The sequence below is a fragment of the Halichoerus grypus genome, chromosome 14 (genome assembly GCF_964656455.1).
Source record: "Halichoerus grypus chromosome 14, mHalGry1.hap1.1, whole genome shotgun sequence".
NCBI classification, from domain to species: domain Eukaryota; kingdom Metazoa; phylum Chordata; class Mammalia; order Carnivora; family Phocidae; genus Halichoerus; species Halichoerus grypus.
The window spans coordinates 82249302-82271228 of NC_135725.1; the positions used below are offsets into that span (position 1 = coordinate 82249302).

The 21927-nt window shown below is 38.1% G+C and overlaps 1 protein-coding gene across 5 annotated transcripts in view; it reads right to left on the reverse strand.

The window, feature by feature from the left end:
- Nucleotides 1-2439: 2439 nt before the first annotated feature.
- Nucleotides 2440-21927, reverse strand: part of RC3H2 (ring finger and CCCH-type domains 2) — a 50779-nt gene continuing 31291 nt past the window's right edge. The window contains exons 10-21 of one of the 5 annotated variants that reach the window (XM_036107857.2): nucleotides 19508-19816; nucleotides 15259-15473; nucleotides 14005-14438; nucleotides 13234-13404; nucleotides 10884-11000; nucleotides 10115-10328; nucleotides 9568-9652; nucleotides 9218-9299; nucleotides 9000-9134; nucleotides 8641-8748; nucleotides 8397-8545; nucleotides 2440-7760 (exon numbers count right to left, since the gene is read on the reverse strand). In XM_036107857.2, coding sequence (XP_035963750.1) covers nucleotides 7565-7760; nucleotides 8397-8545; nucleotides 8641-8748; nucleotides 9000-9134; nucleotides 9218-9299; nucleotides 9568-9652; nucleotides 10115-10328; nucleotides 10884-11000; nucleotides 13234-13404; nucleotides 14005-14438; nucleotides 15259-15473; nucleotides 19508-19816 — 2215 coding nt within the window. In that variant the 3' untranslated portion in view covers nucleotides 2440-7564. Of the gene's footprint in view, nucleotides 7761-8396; nucleotides 8546-8640; nucleotides 8749-8999; nucleotides 9135-9217; nucleotides 9300-9567; nucleotides 9653-10114; nucleotides 10329-10853; nucleotides 11001-13233; nucleotides 13405-14004; nucleotides 14439-15258; nucleotides 15474-19507; nucleotides 19817-21927 lie in introns of all 5 variants that reach the window. The other 4 variants (XM_036107856.2, XM_036107860.2, XM_036107861.2 and 1 more) reach the window with 4 other exon arrangements.

The following is a 21927-nucleotide window of genomic DNA, read 5'->3' on the forward strand; positions in this document are numbered from 1 at the left end:
TTATATTCATTCTGGTTGTATTACTCCTCATGATCTAAATTCACCTTTCATTTGTTTTTTGTCTATGCCTCCAACTGTAATGTAAGTTTCATGAAGTTAGGGACTAGCTCACTCCTGTATCCTTTAGGCCTGGTACGTAGTAGATTATCATAAAGATATCTGCTGAATGTCTCCAAGAACCACACGGGCCTGAACATTTGCTAACGGATGTTATTTAATACCTCGGCTAAGACAGGTCCCAAATCCATTTTCATTCATTACAGCAGTGGTTCCCCAATTTTTTGCACATTGGAAGCACTCGGGGAGCTTTACAAGTACAGATGCCTTGGTGCCACCCCCAGAGATTGTGATTTAATCCGTCTGGGGTTATGTTCTGGGCTTTGGGATTTTTAAAAGATGCCTAGGTGATTGCACCATGCAAGTAAGTTTGGAACCACTGCACTGTGGAACTTTCAATTAAGGTTTTTACCGTCCTCTTTGTTACGGTGCATGCTCATTACTCCAATAGGTACAATAGAGGAGATAAAATCTTCCTGGACTTTCATTTCCTTAAGTTTCCTCTCCTTTGCTTGGATCCACTATCCCTGGTTCTTCCTCTTCTTCCTGATCTATGTTGTCACTCCAGGGCTTACACAATATTACACGTCTCACAAATACGGCTCTCTTCTTAGCAATGAGGTCTGGGACTCTAAGCCAAATCTGATCCACTGTAATGTGTAGATGTCTAGTATCTTCTCTCTACAACAAATCCTGTCAATTGCTCTCTCCTGCTTCTCAGATCCACCTCTCTCTCCCCCCATCCCTGCTGGGCCATGCTCTGAACACTTCTTACCTAGACTGCTGACCTGGCTTCCCTGCTGGTCTATCTCCAGCTTCACCTCACTCTACCACCAAAGTGATCTTTCTTAAACCCCAGATTGTTCAGATCATCTAACTTCCAAGACTCCCTAAGTCTTTTTATTATGATACTCAATGTCCTTCATAGAGATCCCTACCTACCTCATCCAGCCATGTGAATTCAGGCAAATTTGCTAAGGTGTCTACCTTGGTTTTCTCATCTGTAAAACGGTGACAGTAAATGGTCCTAGATTTTAATATACCTATAGTGCTTGGAACTGTGTCTGGAATATGGTAAGTGCCCTAAGAGTTAGTTAAGCTATTCCTTAAACACTCCTTCCACTGTAATACAGCTAAAACAGTTCCAACCCCCACCATCAATCACTACCTTCGGGAGGTAGAACAGACTTGAGTCCTGAATTCGGACTCCACTACTTTCTAGCTAGGAGGTCTTGGGTAAGTTACTTAACATCTCAGATACAAAATAGGGATCTACATAAGATCTGCATAAGATCTACAGTGAAGGACTGTTAAGATACAGAGTGGGTTGTTGTGAAGATAGAGTAAGTGTTCCCCTCTCTCTACCTGGTGACATATTATTCAGCCTACAAAGTCTAGCCAGGGATCATTTCTCAAAGAAGCATCTCCCCTGGCTCACCACCACTACCCCATAGTGTCCCTTCTCAAGTTTCCATACAGCCTACATTAGAACATAGCTCCCCTCAGCTGCTGATTCAGATTTGTCTTTCCCAGTTTCCACACTATGAACTTCCAGAGGAAGAGTTCGTGTTTTATTGACCTTTAACCTTAATGACCAGCACACACTGGGGCTTAAAATGTATCAGCTGAGTGAATGAGTACAACTAGTCAGGGCCCAGTGAAAATGGTGTTTCAATCCACTCAGGCCATTATCTGTTCATATTCTGAGGTTCCACAGAAGTGTCTTTGTACTTCTACGACACATTAGTTATTTATGAATTTGTCCTATTTCATTCCTCCCCTAGATTGTGATCTGCTAGTATTATCTATGTCCTCATCTGCCATATAGAAAGTACTTTATCTGTATTTGAATAATTGAATTGACTGATTGGATTACAAAATATTTCAACCTCCCTGATCTATTCATTCTTTCAGATCCTTCCCAGGCATGTATGCATGACGTAGGTGATTATTTCATTTATTTATTTTTAAAGATTTTTAATTTTAGGGGTGCCTGGGTGGCTTAGTCGGTTAAGCACCTGACTCTTGGTTTCGACTCAGGTCATGATCTCATGGGCTGTGAGACTGAGCCCCGCATGGATCTCCACACTCAGTGGGGAGTCTGTTTGAGATTCTCTCCCTCTGCCCCTCCCTCTCAAATAATAAATAAATCTTTAAAAAAAAGATTTTTAAGTACAACCCACCCCCCCATGTGGGACTCGAACTCACAACCCCAAGATCAAGAGTCCCATGCTCTACTGACTAAGCCAGCCAGGCGTCCCAAGGCAGGTGATTATTTAAATCTCAAGGAGTATCCTGGTAGCTTATTTAAGCCAAAAAGTATACCAAGGATATCAATATAACTAAAATGCACCATGAACTTAATATTGACACTAAAACAACTTTTAAGGTGGACAAATAATTTTATTTTGTGCATGCAAATACATGTCAAGTACTGCAAACTTTTTCCATCAATTTTTCTCTCAAACACTGAAAATCATGATGCTCTATTCTGTGAACAGCCAAAGCTAATATCTCTTCACTTCAGTGCTACAGCAAAAACACACAGAATTCACTCTTTGCTATTCACTATCATCACAACCCTCATTGTTCCATCTCTGCCCTCCCCCCATATACAGGCCTTATAAATCCTAGCCTTCCCCCATTTAATCCTATTCCTATAGCACAAAGGGAAACATTACAATTTGGAATTCAAATTGAAATAAATGGAATAGAATTTATTCCCATATATATTCCCCATTTCATTGTACAGAATTATTTTAAATTATAGTTTTAAATAGAAGCTGAGTATATGCCTTAAAAATGAGCATTAAATCCATCTTAGAGATGGTGCCTGCTTTTTACATGATGGGTGTACACCATCTTTAATTTCATTTACATTTCAATCGAACAATAGATTTGCAAAGAAAATGTCTAATACAGACGTAAAAATATTCACACTAGAGCTTCACAATCGGTTGTACAATTGACAAACAGGCCTCTTTTCCCAAACTTTCCAGCTAAGCAAATTTATAAAATGTAATCAATGCAACAAGAAAAACATTTCTCTTTCACTTCCAGGGAAAAGAATATGCAATGAACAGTATAAATGCAGACAGCAGTTGCTGCAAGCTAACCACGACACTCCCAGTGGCTGTACAGTGGGTATGTGCAGTACAAATAGAAGCCACGTGTGTTGTATCACAACTACAGTATAATTGTTTGCCCAGCTAAGAGAATGCATGCACTTCCATGCCTTGGGTTATAAAGTGAGGCCTAATTCTCGACAGATTGATGGAGTATATGCAAATGACCTTGGCTTTTGGCAGTACTAAGTGCAGCCAGTGTCTATGTTCCACTGGTTTGAGGATATTTTTAAAATTTTATTTAAAAAAAGAAAAAAGTTGCCAATTTCGGATTTGGGGAGATAACTGCTCTTGGAGTAGAAATAAGACTCCACTCAAATGTGGGGTGTTCTCATCAGTGGCCTTGACTCCTTGTATTCCCTTGCCAGCAAAGGGATACAAAGAAACTGCTAGTATGAAGGAATAACTAGCAAATGTATTCAATTTATCCAGAAAATGGGATACTCCTTGAGCATGTTCATTTGTGTTCTGCTTGCAGAAGGGGTTCTTATGAAGGAGTTACAGTAAGTGATCCCATCAATACTCTTCAATCACTAAAACACAAGGAAAGTTCTCCCAGGAAACTAATACATAGTTGCAACGCAACTTTTCCCTTTAACTGCTCAGTTACCAATACTGGTGACAGTCTGCTCAGAAAACGACACAGAGAGGCTAGGGAAGAAATATTCAGATTCAAAGTTAAAATCACATGCTGAACCTGATCATTACAATTCCACCCGTCAACCAAACAACATGGGCTTTAACATCTAAGATGCAAGAGCAAGCTAGATGGTTTTTAGAACAATGTTTTCAAATGTTTAAATGATCCCATTTTAAATTCCTAGAAATTGCTGTGCATCCTGTGATTTTCTCAAGGCAGCATGTAAAATTGGGATGTGCTTTATATACTTTGAATCAACTCGAAATTTGAGTGAAAGTGACTAGATCCATACAAATGGGGTATTTCAGTTCTCATATAGGAGGTGAGGTTTCTTTTATTCTCTTGTGAGAGTAAATAACTACTAGGAAAAAAATCAGTGCCACTGACCCAGTGAAGTACTACCTTCTCTTGAAAATTCTAACACACAAACTCCACACATGACGCTGGCTTATCAGATGGTACCGAAAGGAAGTCATGGCAGGAAAGGCAAGGGAATCTGCTCTGCTCAGGTACCAACTAGACGAAATACATACATCACTTTCTCAGGTTTTAGAAAATGAACTGGACACTACGAAAGAGAACTACTGAGGCTACATTCACAGAACCTGAATGAGGCACACGGCCTTCAGAGTGGGACTTAGAAATGGAAAAACAAAAACACAAAAAGTAAAACAAACGCCCCACCATTTTCCCACTTTCCAGACCTCAGACTACTTTTTCCTAATTAGACCACAGGCACCATATGCAGTTTAATTACCAGCATTACACCTTTCCTCTCCTATTGCCTTATATACTGATTTCAAACATATGTACATCACAACATGTTGGTAAAAGGGTCAAATGACAAGGAATGCACCCAATTTTAAAAAGTCACATCCTCGGTCTGATTTATATATATATTTTTTCCTCCATGACATCAGGGAGTAACTTTTTGAAGAAGGATCAGAAAAACTGCTCTTTCTTCTAAAGGGGCAGAGAACCAATGTCTTTCCTTACGTGAAACCCACCGTGAGAAACAGAAGATGGTCACTACACAGATAAAGGATGCAATACAGAATAATCCCAACACAGAAACAATTCCTATGTTGTTAGTGAGAACGAGAGTAAGTTTTTAAGAACAGGGAGTTACTGTTTTATGGGATCACCTGCTGCAAGACAAGCATTATTTTAATATAAATGTTCTGAGACATACCAATAAGGTTGGCAGGTATATACATACACTGATGCAAATGTAATTTCACTGGACAAGTAGGCAAACACCTAAGCAGTTTATCCCAAACCCCTCCAGCAGAGCACAACCAAGTTTCAAAATTTCAATTTTAAAATTAAAAAGATAAGGTTAAATACACAAGATCAATTTATGTAGTATATATTCACCCTCAGAACGTGCTGAAGATGTTTTGCGTAGTTCTGTTGCACAGAGGGTTCTTTCCCTGAGGGCACATAAGGAGCTCTCAAACTGTTAATAGGTCTCTATTTTGTAACAAAATAGCAATTTTAAAATCTTAAAAAAAAATACATTACCTTCAACATGGAAGATCTCACTATTTAAATATCCATGAAATAGACATACTGGTTTGCATATCCTTTTTGGAAATACAAACAGCAAATAAAGTACATTGGAAGCATTTTAAATGTAATAAGCGCATATTTATAGAAGGGTTCTGATATAAATTATATAACAATCATGTTCCTGTAATATCCTAGGCTAATTTATAATGTCAGAAATAAGTTAATGTAACATGGTTTAAAACTCTTGTTCCTATTCATTTCAGGTTACAGAGTGAAATAAATAAAATGTTTTGTAGGGAGAGGGAGCACTGGCCATGGCAAAAAGGTACAGTACTAACCGAAGGAAACGAAGTCAAGGCTACTGTGCTGTTAGGCTACAAACAAACATCTTCATACCTTTGAATATTAAATAAATGTGTAAGATCTTCCATACTGACACCAGAATATCAAAACTACCCCTTTGTTTCTCAGGTATATTTACAACTTATCAGTCACCTTATGAGCATGTTCATTAAGACAGGTATCAAACACCAGTATTTACTCATTCTGATCAAGAAATTTCAGGGAAATGTCAACCCTCCCGCCCCTGGAAATGTGCACAAAACTTTTTATCAAAATCTTATCTGATACAATGCTGTGGTTTTGTAAAACAACTAAATAGCTCAGACGACCAATAACATGATCCTGTTTAAGCATCTTGCTAGCAGGAAAAGCCCTTACATACAGTACACCTGGTGAAAGATCAGCTTGGCTTAAAATATTCCAGTACAATTTTCAGAGTAAACAACTTCACAGAAGTTAATTAAAAAAATAATAATAAAAGTCAAACTAATCTCAAAGAAACCGGGGGGAAAACAAAGAGACAAACTATAGGTAAGATCACCAGAAAGGAATGCCCAGCTTTTGTTTCCAAATGTTGACTGAAATTTAGGTTTCAGTAAAATACCTCCCACAAATCTGGGGCATGGCTGGTTGAACATACTGCATACTTCCAGATGCCAGGTCCAAACACTTTTCAGTCACATTTAGCAGGGCAGAAATTATTCATGTTTTTAAGTATGAATAAAGGTTAGCCAATGTTCTATTATTACATGGTTCATAGTCTTATCAACCTAACAGTCAGAAAACAAGGAAAATTAAACCCCAACGTGAAGTAACAATAAACAATATTTAACCAAGATATTGCAATGAACATCCAAATTAATTAGTTTAAATTAAAAAAAAAACAAAAACAAAAAACCAGCAATACCATCTTGTTAGTCAGTGCAAACGCTACATACAGGGTTTTCTCAAGAAAGCTGAAAGCACCTGATTCTTTTGCCAAGTCATCAGATTCAATAATGTACAGGCTTAAATCTGCATTTTAAAAAACTGCCATTACATTAGTGCATAATTTATCAAAATTGTAAAAACGATTCTGCATAACTTAGGAGAATTTAATATCTAGTACATCAGCTGAAAGACTTAGGCACTTGGTTATATATTTAATTACTTACTTCAACAAGTAGCCTGTGTATAAATATTAACAAAGCAGAAACTATTCCTGAAAAATGGAAAATTAAAAAAAATTTCAATGCTACAGATAAAAGCACTGCACCACACTCCTACATATAATGCAGTAAAGAAAGCTAGTATATAACCCTGTAAAATTCTATGGTAAGAACATCTAACTCCACTCTTCAAAGTAAAAGAAAGAAAGAAAGGAAGAAATAAGGAAAAGAAAGAAAAAGAAAAAAAATCCATGCAAAGTCCCATGAAAAAGATAAATAAAGCAGCTGGAATGAGATGGAAATTTCTCTCAGCGAAACATAAAATAGAAATAAATAAGTTAATTAAGTCTACTTTCACTAGATGTATCATTGTAGGATCCTGCTAGTTTAATAACTGAGTTGTTAATTTTCTATAGAAGCCATTTAAAATAGGAAATGGCTCAGTTACTGCACCGGATTGCTACAAACTCATAAAAAGCTGCTTGAAGCTTAAGTTAAATGTCCAAATTCCAATCACCTCTGGAAAGTGAACGTGTTACCCTAGTAAAGTAAATTTTCTTTTTTTTTCATAATGCTAATGCAAGAGGGCTTGAAGTATCAAAGAGTCCACAGGAAATGGATGCCCCCAGTAATATCTTTTTTTAAAAAAAATATACATTATATAATATATATTATATATATAAAAAGCTAGTGTAAATGCTTCCATGGTATGGTCACAAATTTGAAAGATGAACCTCCTTTCAGCTGTTAACCATCTTCCCATTTGCAACAGGTTTTAAAAAGTCGTTTTTATCTTCAGACATAACATGAGTTTTCAGAATGAGGTTGCCAACACTGACAGACGTGGTGATGGGGAGGCAACTTGCATTGCTAATGGACACTGGGAGTGGCTGGCTAAAGCAAGAAGTTACCGGCAGAATTGTTTTTTGCTCCTCCCTGGGAGAAAATAAATGACATTGAAAACAAATTAGCTTTAAGTGAAAACTTTAAAGAATAACCATACATGCTTAATACAAGTTGTAACAACCTTAAGAGCCCCTAGCAAAGGCATGTCTTTATCACTAAAAAGTATCAGCACTCACTAAAAAAGTCCCATTTTCCAAAAATCGTATTAAAAAAATTAAAGTACTGGTTAATTTAAGGCCAACAAACTATCAAGTTCAAGACTAACCCATATTTTTGGCAGTAATTATATAAAATGGCAATATTAAATCCAAGAATATCTTAACATGAATTTATTAAAAAGGGAAACCCTACATCTAGGTTTTAATTCTCCATTTTGCCATCTAGAAGTCTGCCTACCAGACTGAGAAGTATAACCTGATGCTGGAGCATGAGGACAAACTTTCATCCCAACAAAAAGCAAGTTTCAGGCGACTTAAGTGGGCTACTTTGTTTGTTCAAATTTACTTCTTCTTTCCTAAAAATCCAGACTGACCTAATCATTGTCCTATTACATAGGGTCTTCCCCTTACAGGATAAAGCCAAAAATGCATTTAACACTGCATCTATTTCTCTTTAAATATTCACAGCCTATGTCCACTGGTTAGGAATTATCTGTCTAACACTCACAGAATCACATGGTCTTCACCTAAACTCTGTCTCTTCTGCTCCAGTGGCTCCTTTTGGTGCTGCTGGACCGGATGCCCATTTTCCACTGCTGTTCCATTCAGCAACTGATCATTTTGAGGACTGATACCAAGCTGTATGTCTAGGATCTCCTAAGAAAATAAAATGTTAATCCTTACTATGAAAGCACTTTATACTTTCATTTCCAATGGAATAAAGCCTCCTAAATACTAATTGTAGTACTTACTTCAATTTGTTCCCCTTGTCCATCAGGTTCATCAGTGTCAAGTGCCGACAGCTCTAACTCAATATCCCTATCAGGCTTGGTATCGCTGGCATCTTCTGTATAATCACTCTGTAATTAAGAGAAATGCTGATTTTATACCTGTGGAAGCTGGGGTTTCCCTTTTAGATTAAAATGAGAACCCCAATGATTGAAATAAAGAATTATATAAGAAATCTGGTACTACAATTTTATTTCTATTCAGAGTTTTAAAAGCAATCATCCACCAGAAAAAGGCACACTAACATGCACTAAGTAATGGCAGAAACCAACACAACAGCAAACAGCAAATACATTAAGCATGAAGCTGGGAGAAGCTTTACCTCTCCATTTCTCAGTTCAATTTCCTTGCTTAGAAGATTTAAGCTAAGGTGACGGCCTTCATCCAGGGAATTCCACTTCTGTTGCATGGCCAGAGCATTGGCCTCCCTCTGAAGAAGCAATGAGTTACTCTTGGCCTACAGGAAAGGAAAAAAAAAAGTAAAGTTAGCTTCTAACTGCCATTTTTAAAGAATTCAAAGCTGAGCAACACAGAGCCTACCTGCTGAAGTTCAATGCTCAAAAGGTCTCCAGTACTGGAATGCTTTCGATGACCAGATAAATCGGTAACAATGAATCTGTCCCTTTAAAGAGAAACATGTTTACAATTATAAAAGTGAAATCAGGAAGCACCTAAAGCAGTAATGGCCATATGCCGTACGTGTTTTCAGTAATGTATCAACCTTGAAAGTTTCAGTTGTCATTCCAAATGTAAATTTTTTTCAGAAATTTGTTATATAGCTAAAATCATCAAAGCATACTTCATGAATAATTGGGGGGGTAGGATCTATACTCTGAGGATAACGTACAGTCTGAGAATAGAGAATCCAAGAGAATTAAGAGTAACATTACCGTTCAATATAGTGTGCTGATGATGTGGCCTCGTTACCGTATGAACTCCACCTTGAATCAACAGCATTGACATAAGGAACATAATCTACAGAAATGCAGAAAAAAACAATGATCACAAAAGTGAAAATCAGTATATAAATGTGAACATATATATATATATATTTTTTTTTTTTTTAAAGATTTTATTTATTTATTTGAGAGACAGAATGGGAGAGAGAGCATGAGCAGGGGGAGGGGCAGAGAGAGAGAGGGAGAAGCAGGCTCCCCGCTGAGCAGGGAGCCCGATGCGGGACTCGATCCTGGGACTCCAGGATCATGACCTGAGCTGAAGGCAGTTGCTTAACCAACTGAGCCATCCAGGTGCCCTGTGAATATATATTTTTAAGAAAAGATCTCTATTTTATCCAACCAGCCATGTTCTTCTGGCTAAACCATTTAATTCTGAGCTTTCTGGGATTATTAATGGAGGGAAATGTTCTGTACCTCACAAAATGAGGATTAAAAAGCACAGTGTTAGAACATATCAGTATTAGTTAAGGGGGATTACCTGATACACTGATAGGCTTAGTGGCACTTCCTTGGGAAGCAGTGGCCTGGACAGGATCCGTGGTATGGTAACCTGTACGTGAAGATCTGGAAATTGCACCCCATTTTGAGATGATAGGTCCATCACTAAATGGAATTATTGGGTCTTCTTCTTTTGTCCTTCTCTGGGTTTCAAATAAATGCACTCTTCTCTTAACATCTCCACTGTCCAGGTCCTGCATAAACCAAAGAAAATCAATAAAGGGATTGCTGGCAATTACTTCAGCTAGTAATACAGATTAATGCTTTCAAAAGACATGGGGGCTCGACCCCAGAACCTTGAGCTCATGACCTGAGCTGAATGCTTAACCAACCAAGCCATCCAGGTGCCCTAAAGAAGTCTAAGTTTGATGAGAAATTTGGATCTAGTTTAAAAATTCAATGGTTTATTGAAGTATTTATGGATGAAAAAGTATGTCTAGGATTACTTCAAAATAATACAGAGGGAAGAGGGGTTGTACAAGTTTTCTGGTAAATTTAACACTAGCTATTGATCTCAATGGTAATCCAACATCTATTTTAAACCACTGAACTATGCTCAAATAATTTAAACATCAAATGCAATTTATTTCAGACTTACCTAAATATAACTCTGCTGCTTACAGAGGAGTTATATAGCAACAATATGAAGACGAAAGCATTCAATCACTCTAAAACTTCAGTCAACATGCATGATATCCCCCCGCGCCCCCAAATCATACCATTAATACAGCATTTGAATTAGCAATTACATCTCTGGGCTCTGAATCGATGGCATTTATACAGGAGCCTATGGTGCCACAAGACCAGGGAGAATAATGAGAAAGATGATCTTCTTCAAATTTTGTACCACTCACGCTCTCAGAGAACTGATTAAAAAAAAAAAAAGGCATAGTCAATTAGTACAAATCAAACTTACAAACTTGTAACTAACACAAAGTAACAATTATAGAATATACAGGACTTCATATTAAACAATTAAACCTTCGATAATTAATATAAAAAACTGTCATTAGTAACAAGTAGTATCTATATTCTTTGTGTTTACATTATTCATTAATAGAAAATAGAATGACTTCTGTTTTTACTTTGTTCTTTCAGTACTCATAAGAAACCCCTGACTGATACTATCAAAACCAATCAACACATATTTACAGCATGCCTCGAATATGGACAAGGTACTCCAAAAAATGAAAAAAGCAAAAGAAAACACATACACACACCACAGTCCATAGTGGTAGTTTATCATTCTCTTGAGAAAAGACCAACAGGAGACTGTGGGAATAGGGGCGCCTGGGTGGCTCAGTCGTTAAGCGTCTGCCTTCGGCTCGGGTCGTGATCCCGGGGTCTTGGGATCAAGCCCCGCATCGGGCTCCTTGCTTGGCGGGAAGCCTGCTTCTCCCTCTCCCACTCCCCCTGCTTGTGTTCCCTCTCTTGCTGTCTCTCTGTCAAATAAATAAATTAAAAACTCTTAAAAAAAAAAACTATGGGAATATAACGGATAAACCACGCAGGATTAAATAAAAACAAAAAAAAAAAACAACACTCAAAGGCAGCTTTCTGGAACTAGAAGAAAAAGTGGACAAATTTTAAAGGGACTGTCAAAATTATTATAGGATCAGAATATTAAAGTTGTAATAATCATTAAATCTAGTTTACTGATTGTGCAGATACAGAAAGCCAAGGCCAAAAAGGTTAAATTACTTATACGAAGTCATATTGCTAGCAAACAGCTGAGCTGAGTGTCAGGGAAATAATTTTTTTTTTTTTTTAAAGTAATCTCTACACCCAATGCGGGGCTTGAACTCACGACCCTAAGATCAAGAGTCCTATGCTCTACCGGCTGAGCCAGCCAGGCTCCCCAGGGAAATACTTATTTCTTACAGTATAGTATAAAAAAATGTAAATACATTTTTGTATCAAGTAAGTGGCAACTCATATTACACTGTTGGCAAGATGTTTAGCTGCTTTGAAGAAGTCTAAGTTTTTTTTTTTAAAGATTTTTTTAAAATTTATTTATGTGAGAGAGAGAACGAGTTGGGGAAAGGACAGAGGGAGAGACAGATTCCCCACTGAGCAGGGAGCCCAACAAGGGGCTCGACCCCAGAACCTTGAGCTCATGACCTGAGCTGAATGCTTAACCAACCAAGCCATCCAGGTGCCCTAAAGAAGTCTAAGTTTGATGAGAAATTTGGATCTAGTTTAAAAATTCAATGGTTTATTGAAGTATTTATGGATGAAAAAGTATGTCTAGGATTACTTCAAAATAATACAGAGGGAAGAGGGGTTGTACAAATGAAACAAGACTGGCTAAGTAGATAATTAGGGGTGATGGGTACATGGGGTTTATTATATACTACTCTCTCTACTTTTTATGTGTTTGAAATTTTTCATAACAAGATTTTAAGAGGTTTTTTATATTAGAGCCTGTAGGAATGGGAAATAAACCAAACTAGAGGAAGTAAAAAAAAAAAAAAAAAAAAGGTTTGTTCTACATATAAAAGTACTGAAAACAACAGGGCACACTGAAATGATCCTAGTACAAAAACTTGTTTTGTAACAAGAACAACAGTTAACAGTGACGGAAACCTGCACAAATAAAACAGTAGGCATTTCTGCACCTTTTGTGAAGCAGGGAAGAAATGCCTCTGCCAGATTTACTACCTGGGCAAATTACTTAATTTCTCTGAGTAAGATTCCTAAAAAAAAATAGAGATTTAATACCTGCCCCCTAAGATTTTTGTGAGAATTAAATAAAATAGCATTATGTAAATGCTTAGTACAGTGCCTGGCACAAGTAGGTGCTCAATAAATGGTAGATATACATCTTATTAATTAAAGCCAGAAAAACAATGAGAACTACACTGCTGGAAAGACTCAATTCTTGGTGGGAAGAGGATTGTGATTTCATGGTCTTCTGAGTCTGACAATGCCTAACTGTAGTGCTCATTACATGCTCAGTGTTCACGGAACTAAGCAGACTCGACTGCACACCAAACCACTGCAAAATGGCCAACACAGCTAAGCCTGGTTTGAAGGAGTGCTCTGAGGTCAGGTGTCTGACCTGTCCTTGCAACATCAAGTGATTAAGACCTTTCTTACATCAGTGCGAAAGTCTACACTGAATAGAGGAGAAGGTGGTGTTGGTGACTGTGTTGCCACAGGAAGAGTTGAAGAGACAAGAGGTGCTTTCTGAGTGTGGTACTGTGCCCACTGCTCTGGCTTTCTTCTTATCTGCTCCTCGCAACTGGTCTTCAAATGACCACAAGGTTCCTAAGGGGGGATAAAAGAAACAATCTTAATCATCTAGGGAGCAGTAAATAAATTTAACTATGCTCTGCGGAAATAATGTTAACAGTTTATTATATCGTTGGGACCAAAAAAAAAGAAAAAATACAGTAGGGAAGTCACTTTAGTCTGTTCTCCACGCATTTAAATGAAAGGGTTAATACTGAGTCCAGTGATGTTACAAGTAATATCCGAGCACTCAGTTTTTCTGGTTTAGGGAAGTCATTTCTACCTACATGGGGATACTGAAAATAGGCTCTGTCCTTCTATTTTGGAGATTTCTTTTTACTTTGCCCTCAGTTTCCTATCCAAGCATAACATTTATTGAGCATTAATATGTATCAGGTCCCATTCTAAGGGCTTTTTCTGATTTAATCCTCACAACAGCCTTATGAGGTAGGTACTACTATCACTGCCACCAGACGTGAAGAACCTGACACAGAGAAGTCATGTAACTTCTGTCCATCACACAATTCATAAGTGGAGGAGCCAGAAACGGTACCAGGGTGGTAGGACACCGAGTGTGACAGCAGGCTCTTACCCACCACATGACAGTAGTGCTCTCCTATTTCCGTCATCACTTACCCTTGGTAAAGGCACACTTGTCCTTGGCTCGCTTGGTGGCTGACAAGCCACGGAGTAATACGCATCTAGTGAGTTATATCTGTCTCGCAAGGACGCCTGGTAAACAGACGAGGGCATCACGTCCATTGGAGGTAAGGAACTGCTCCGAATAATGTCGTCTCGCGGGTACACCGGCGGGCGCCAGATGCGCCTGCTGTCATACACAGGCGCGTACATTCCAGAAGGTACTGGAGGAACTGGTCCGTATGGCTGCGGAGGAGGGGGCTGGTAAGGAGAAGAACTCATTCGATCTCGAGGGGAAAATGTGCTGTACTGATCGGCATATGGCATAGAAGCAGGTGGGAGGGAGGACTCTGGAACATGACTGGACCTCACAAAGCGAGGAACACAGGGAGCCACACCGGCTGGCACCGTTGGAGGGGGTGCGTAGTAGCCTTGAAAATCAGAAAGAGGAATACTTAATGTAATCTTAGTAAAATCCAACATTTTACAAAGGTTTAAGTCTAAAGCAGCCTTTAATGTGGGAAAAGAAAGTAAGCTCTGAACCTTAATTACCCCTGCTTTAGAAAGAAACTACATACTTTCAAGACATAACTACTATACGAAAATCATTAAAGTTCACTATTTTGTTAAACTGCTCCTCAAAAACCCAAGACAGAGCTATTAACAGATGGCTGGTAAGTTTCCTTCTAGGGCATCTATTGCCACAGGTTTTGGATTAAGTAATTAGTTACATTATTGACTCCTAACTTTTGGGGAGCAGAGATTAAAGAGCTTTCAAAATCTATGTAAGTTGTGCATTGTCTTTCCAAAATTATACGTAAGTATATATAAGCCAAACATTCTGCGAACTGTTTCAAGGGATTCACAAAACTCCCTGAAGTTCATCCATGGACCCTAAATTTGATGCATAGGAAGGAGAATCTTAAAACTATTGGCATGTAGAATCATCAATTCTTAGGGCAGAAAGAAAACAGTCCAAAGCATTAATTTTTTTTTTTTTTTTTTTTTTTTAGTAGGCTCCATACCCAGCAAGGAGCCCAACACAGGGCTTGAACTCATGACCCTGAGATCAAGACCTGACCTGAGATTGAAAGCTGGACGCTTAACCAACTGAGCCACCCAGGCACCCCAATTAATTTCTTAATGTAGATATTCTAGGTAAGTGATTAAGTGATTCACTTACTTACCTAAGGACAACAAATGTTATATTACAGTTTCTTTTTTTTCTTAGAACTATCTAAAATTACTTACCTGTCTGTGGGTACTGTGGGACTTCAAAGGGTATCTGAGTCCTTGGATCTTGAAAATACTGAATGTTTTCAGAGTGCTGAGGATATACTGGTACTCTAGTTATGAATGGGCTGGCTTTTGGAGGCACAGAATTCAGCTCTGTTCCAGCATTGGAAGGCCCAGCTGAGGTAGCCGCTGCATTACTTACAGGAGTCTTGGGTGGAGAGCCAATTTTACTGGAGAGATAATTTATCAAGAACAAAGAATAAATCACTGTCTGTAACTGTTGTCTTCCTCAGAAGGAATTTTTCATAAAATTATATAGTGAAACCACTAATAGGGAAAAACTTTAGGTACTTCCATAGTGAAAAATTAGGCAATGAATTTCATTGCCACCTTCCACTGCTCATTCATAGAATCATAGTAACAGATCTCATATTCTGGTGAAGGCAAAAAGAAATGCAAACAAATCCCAGGCACTAATGTGACCCATCAATCCCTTTTTACTCATTCTTAAACAACATATTTTTCCTAGAGAAAATAAAAAAAATTACTGTTCAAGAAGTTCTCAACAGAAGCAATATACAGTTAACCCTTGAACAACACAGGTTTGAAATGCACAGGTCCACTTACATGCAGATTTTTTTCAATGAATACAGTACTATAAATGTATTTTCTTTTTTTTAAATACTTTTTGTTTTTTTTTAAGTAAACTCTACCCTCAATGTGAGGCTCAAATTCATGACCCCGAGATCAAGAGTTGCATGTTTTACTGACTGAGCCAGGCACCCCTCATGTTTTCTTAATGACATTTTCTTTTCTCTAGCTAACTTTACGGCAAGAATACAGTACATAGTATATATAACCTATAAAATCTGTGTTAATCAACAATATGTTATCGGTAAGGCCTCTGGTCAACAGTAGGCTATTAGTAGTTACGTTTTTGGGAAATCAAAACTTGCACTCGAACTTCGGACTGCACAGGGGTTGTGTTGTTCAAGGGCCCACTGCAGTCCACAGAATTCTTTGGGACAAAGAAGACAGACAGGTAAAAGAAAGGTTGTTCTATTAAGAGCTAGATAGACATTTTGAAATGTAAACTCCTTGAGAAAAGGCCATTTTTGTCCTTTTGGGGAGGAAGGGGTAGAGGGAGAGAGAGAGAATCTTAAGCAGGCTCCAAACCCAGCACAGAGCCTGATGTGAGGCTAAATCTCACAACCCTGAGATCGAGACCTGAGTCAAAATCAAGAGTTGGATGCCTAACCCACTGAGCCACCCAGGGGCCTCATTTTTATCCAGTTTGTTAATTGCAGTCTCTCCAGATTTTTGTTAAGTGTTATATCTACAAGAATTCCCGGCACACAGTAGTTCCTCAGTAAATATCTGTTGAACAAATGAAACAGTTCCTGCCACATAGTAGGTAGTCAGTAAATAACTAGTGGATGATCAAAATGCCAATATATGGTTACTCATTAAACTGAATACATAAACTTATTATTTTTTTTAAACAAAGGATTTTCTTTGTTGAGTCACCAAGAAATCAGCTCCAGAGGATCTCATCATGGCTTTCTTATGTCCTATTAAGAAGTCCAACTTTTGGGCACCTGGGTGGCTCAGTCAGTTAGGCATCTGCCTTTGGCTCAGGTCATGATCCCAGGGTCCTGGGATCGAGCCCACATTGGGCTCCCTGCTCAGTGGGGAGTCTGCTTCTACCCTCTCCCTCTGCCCCTCCCCCCTGCTTGTGCTCTCCCTCTCTCAAATAAAATCTTTAAAAAAAAAAAAAAAGTCCAACTTTAAGAGCTTAGATATGTGGTGGCTCCAGAAAATGCACTTGTTAATGATGCAGGAATTCAGTATGCTGCATCCCAAGTAGAGTAGAGGGTTTTTCTCAAACTAGAGAAGCCCTTTTAAAGCTAGAATATAAACAAGGAGTATGGGCTGCTTTTAAGTCTAACACAGCAGATTAGTCTAGCAGATGTTTACTTCTATGTGTAAAATGAAAATAACTAAGGAACTGTGGGTAATAATAGTAGATACAAATTTACTGACTTACAGTTTAAAGATATTTTAGGGCTATGTTTATTCTTTGCAGTTAAAGGCAACAAGGAAAATAATTAAGATTTCCTTATAACAGTAATATACTTTTATTAAGCAATTACTGAGCACATTCCAGGCACTATGCAACGTGCTTTACACAGGTTTTCTGGTCCTTCCATATCAAAATGTTATATACTATAAAATTTGGGTAAGTACTTTGAAATGGCAAATTTTTAGACTTGTCAGCAAAAAGGTATCAAAATCCATGACAAGATTCATAGATTCATAGCCTCATGAGATCGTGCAAACTATTTGTAAAAATCAGACTTAAGGAAAACGCTAGCCTTCAGTCACATCCCAGTCAGGCAGCTAGATTCCTACAGCTGTAGCCTACAGGACTTTCAGGATTCTAGGCTCTTCCGCAGCATGCCTCTCCTGCATACATGATTTTGCCTGTGATGCTTCCCGTACTGAGGAGTCCTTCCTTCCCAACTACCCATGTTTCTGGAACTAGCCAGGTATTCTCTAAGGAGCCTTCCACAGTGACTTCCTGCAGAATGGTATTCTTTTTTTGTGTTCTAATAATACTTGGAACACAACTCCATTATAGTACCTCTCAGAATATATTATATGGTCTGTTTACATCTGCATCCCAAACCACACTGTAAGACCCATCTTAGAAGCAGGGAGTAGTATTATCTAGTTCATTTTCATTACATTTCCACCAAGTGGCTGGTGTTGGGTACGTGGAAGATCCATAATTTTTGAATGAATGATTTAGACTTTTTAAAAGTTTTTTCCCTAGCCTTATCATTCAAAAAATTGAGATATAATTTACCTTTTGAAGGTATACAATTCAGTGATGTTCTATATGTTCACAAGGATGTACAAGGACCATCACCGCTAATCCTGAGACACTTCCATCAGCCCTGAGAGAAATCTCTCCTTGTTAGCATTCACTCCCCAGCCCCTGACAACCACTCATTTACTTTCCGTCTCTATGGATTTGCCTATTCTAGACAATGACATAAATGGAATTCTGTAATATATGGCCTTTTATATCTAGCTTCTTTCACTTAACATAGTTTTCAAGGTTCACCATACTGTAGTATGTACTAGTACTTCACTCCTTTTTTATGGCTGAATACATTCCACTGTATGGTTATGAAACAGTTCTACATTACCTTGCCAAAACCCTTCAAAAGCTCGTTTTCTAAACATATATGTAACACAAGGTCTCCATAATCTGGTGCCAACCTATCTATCTAATCTTATTTTACCAGTCCCTAACAAAACTTTCAGTTCTAAAGGGCTGGTCTCTTCAATATTCCATATAATTACCTAGTATTACATTATCATATTACATATAATTTCCTAGAAGGCATATAATAAACACTGACAGGGGCAACAAAATCTGAACATGTTAAAACTCAGATTTTAAGACCCTACAATAATACCAAAGCATGAGATTTTAGCGGTGGAAGTAACTTTTCAGATTGTTAGAAAGTTGTAAAACTTTTTTCTTAAAGCACCAAAACCCTTTCTTATGCTGAAACCCAACAATATTGGTAATAATAACAACAACAACAATAGATATTTACTGAGTGCTATTTGGCAGGCACTGCTCAAAGCATCACACTTAACAATTCACAAATCCGCACAACCAACATATGTAGTAGTTGCTATTTTTGTACAAATTTTATGGATGAGTAAACGGAGGAAGACAGATTAATTGGCCTAAGATCAAACAGCTAGAAAACAGTGCGCCAGAATCTGAACCCAGAGAGTTCGGCTCCCAGGAGGCCCCTCGTAACTACCACACATCACTGTGGAGCACAGAGAGGAACTGTTCCGACTGCAGCAGAGGCTGGAGGCTCCGCAGCTCACCTTGCTCAGGTTTCTACTTAGTTCCTTTCTGGCCCTTCTATGGACTCAATCCTATAGTTCAAAGAAGTAAGTGTGGGGAAAAAAAACCAAAAACCAATTCTGGCCCAGCCTCTTTAGTTTATAGTTGAGGAAAACAAAACCCAGAGCTGAAGTGACTTTCTAAGGTCACAGAGCTATTCAACTGCAGAACCAGGACTAAAACTCAAATTTTTTGGCATTTAGTGCTTTTTCTACTACGTGAAACATTCTGCATAAAAATTCTAATTAACTTCTTTTCCTTAGGATAAATAAAAATACTCAAGCATTTCTAAAAAACTCACAGTAACCATTTTTACCTAATACTTACTTTTCAGTGACGGATTCTGCAGAAGGCCCAGTAGCATTCTGACCATTAGCGCCAACCTTCCCCACCTTCTTCACAGTCTCCAGAGCTCTTAACGTACTGTCAGTACTACGTGGGATTAGCTGGGAAACACTGTTTTCTGCATTTGAAATTCCATTTGTACTTGGAACAATTTTCCCCGTTGTTTCAGTACTTCCTATGACAGAAATGACATTTCCGGCTGTGGTTGTGACAGTGTTGTTTACACCAACTTTATTTAGAAGAGGAAATGTTCTTACAGTTGCATTGATCTTTTTGTTCCTTAATCGATACCTGTTTCAAAAACAATCAACATATCAGTGAATATTTCACTAAATCTTACCCTGAAAGGAGACAAAAAAAAGACAATGGGAAAATATTTAAATAGGAGGAACAGCTTTAAAGAAAAGTTTCTTCAGCTAAATGTCAAATACAGTCTACATCAAACTCTGCTGTGATAGATGCCACATGAAAATACATATGCCCCCCCCCACAAACATGTATGTAGGCACGTAATTAATACAGCAAGCAAAATACACATGTATTCAAAGAAGCCTTTTGAGGGAATAAGAAGAGATTCTTTTGAAAATTTTATATAATTGGAATATAAAGTACATTATATAAAAATGAAAGGAACCATACCAAATTTACTTAGCAATGCAAAATGAAGAGAAAAGGTATGAAAAAGTTGGCAAAGTTCTGTTATTACCAAATGATTAGAGCATTATATAAATTAAAAAAATTATGAAACCAAAACTCATTCTTAAACACTATACCAAAATATGGAAATTTAGTATTATATTTTTCAGATTAAGTTTATGCCCGAAGTAAAAAGGATTTGGATTAAAGACTTTTCCGATATTAATTTCAGGGTTTTATTTATAGTGGTCAGATATAACACTCTTAATATATAAAGCAATTTGATCTTGGAGTCGATTTAAGAAAATTTGTTTCCACTTGTACAATTCAAAAACTTCATTATAATGTAGTCCTAGTCAATGTTTCCTCTAATACTTTAAAGTGATGAACAACTGTTACATGAAAAGAAAAACGACTACACACATTTGAAGTCATAATTACATAAGCCTAAATTAATCTGATATTAATGTTATACATAATCAAACATATGGTAATTAAATATAAATAGCGTTAGTGATGAGCAATGCCTTCACAATCCCTCCCTTTCAGTCCCTCAGTATCTACAAACAGCCTCATTATTCAATCCTGCTCTTCTCCCTCCCTCCCTCTCCCTCTCTCTCTCTCTCTCTCTCTCACACACACACACACACACACACACACACACACACACACACACACACACTGACAGAGGCATGTGGAGCTCAATAAAAGACAAGTGTCCCCAGACGAGACTGGCTGGGGGTGCAGTGACAGAACACAAAGTTAAAAAAAAAAAAAAAAGAAGACAACAGTTATAGCCAATCTACATACGTCATCTCAGAGATATTCTGGGGAACCACTGATTATGAGTAGGGTACAAGCAGACCTATATTTTAGAAAGGCAGTTTGGTGATGTGGAGGGGCCTGCACTTTCCTCAACATGCTCTCTGAAACCTGCTCTTCATTCTTCATCTCAAAGGTTCTTGCACAAAATACCCAGCTGCTCCTTGCTTTCCATCCTCAAAGGACAAATCTCAGCTATCCTTAAGATTACTCTGGCAGGCAAAAAACAAAAGGTTTAATTGTGAGTACCTTAAAAGAGAAGAGTTGTAAGAAGTAAAACCTTAACTAAGGGAGGTAAAGTAAGTGACAAGTCAGGATACATACTGGACTTCTAGCAACTAGGAAGCTAAAGACTTGGACTTAGGATCTGGCCCTCACGCTTGAAACAGCCACTTATTTCCTATTCTTTTAAAATCATCTTTGAGCTCCCTGAAGTACTCACTCCCTGCCTCACCCAGCTTTGAATCCACTATCTACCATTAATTCCTCCCTTGTAAGTACCTTCAACTCCCCCTGTTGGAACTCACCTGGTAAAACCCTAATCTGATTCTTCACTTACTCTCTTATTCTGGGCCTGCTCCCTGGCAGCTGAATGTTGGTGGAGAAAAACTATGCCATCATGCTCTCTAGACTCCCTTCAAAATTATGATCAATTATTTAAAATGGCCAAGCAATACATTAATACACTTCTCTACTAAATTCACTTTCCCATCTCTAACATCCTTTCCACCTCCACTCTCCACAGCTCCTCCACCACTGATGATACCACCTCCCACTTCACAGAGAAAATAGTTGAAACCAGAGGAGAATTACTTCTTTCACCACCAACTCCAGTAACCTTCCTGCATCTGTAACTACATGCTCCTCCGAAAAAGGGATGAAGAGCTCCTGGCTCCTGACTCAGGCCAATCCTGCCGCTTGGGTTCTACCAAGGGCCCATCTCC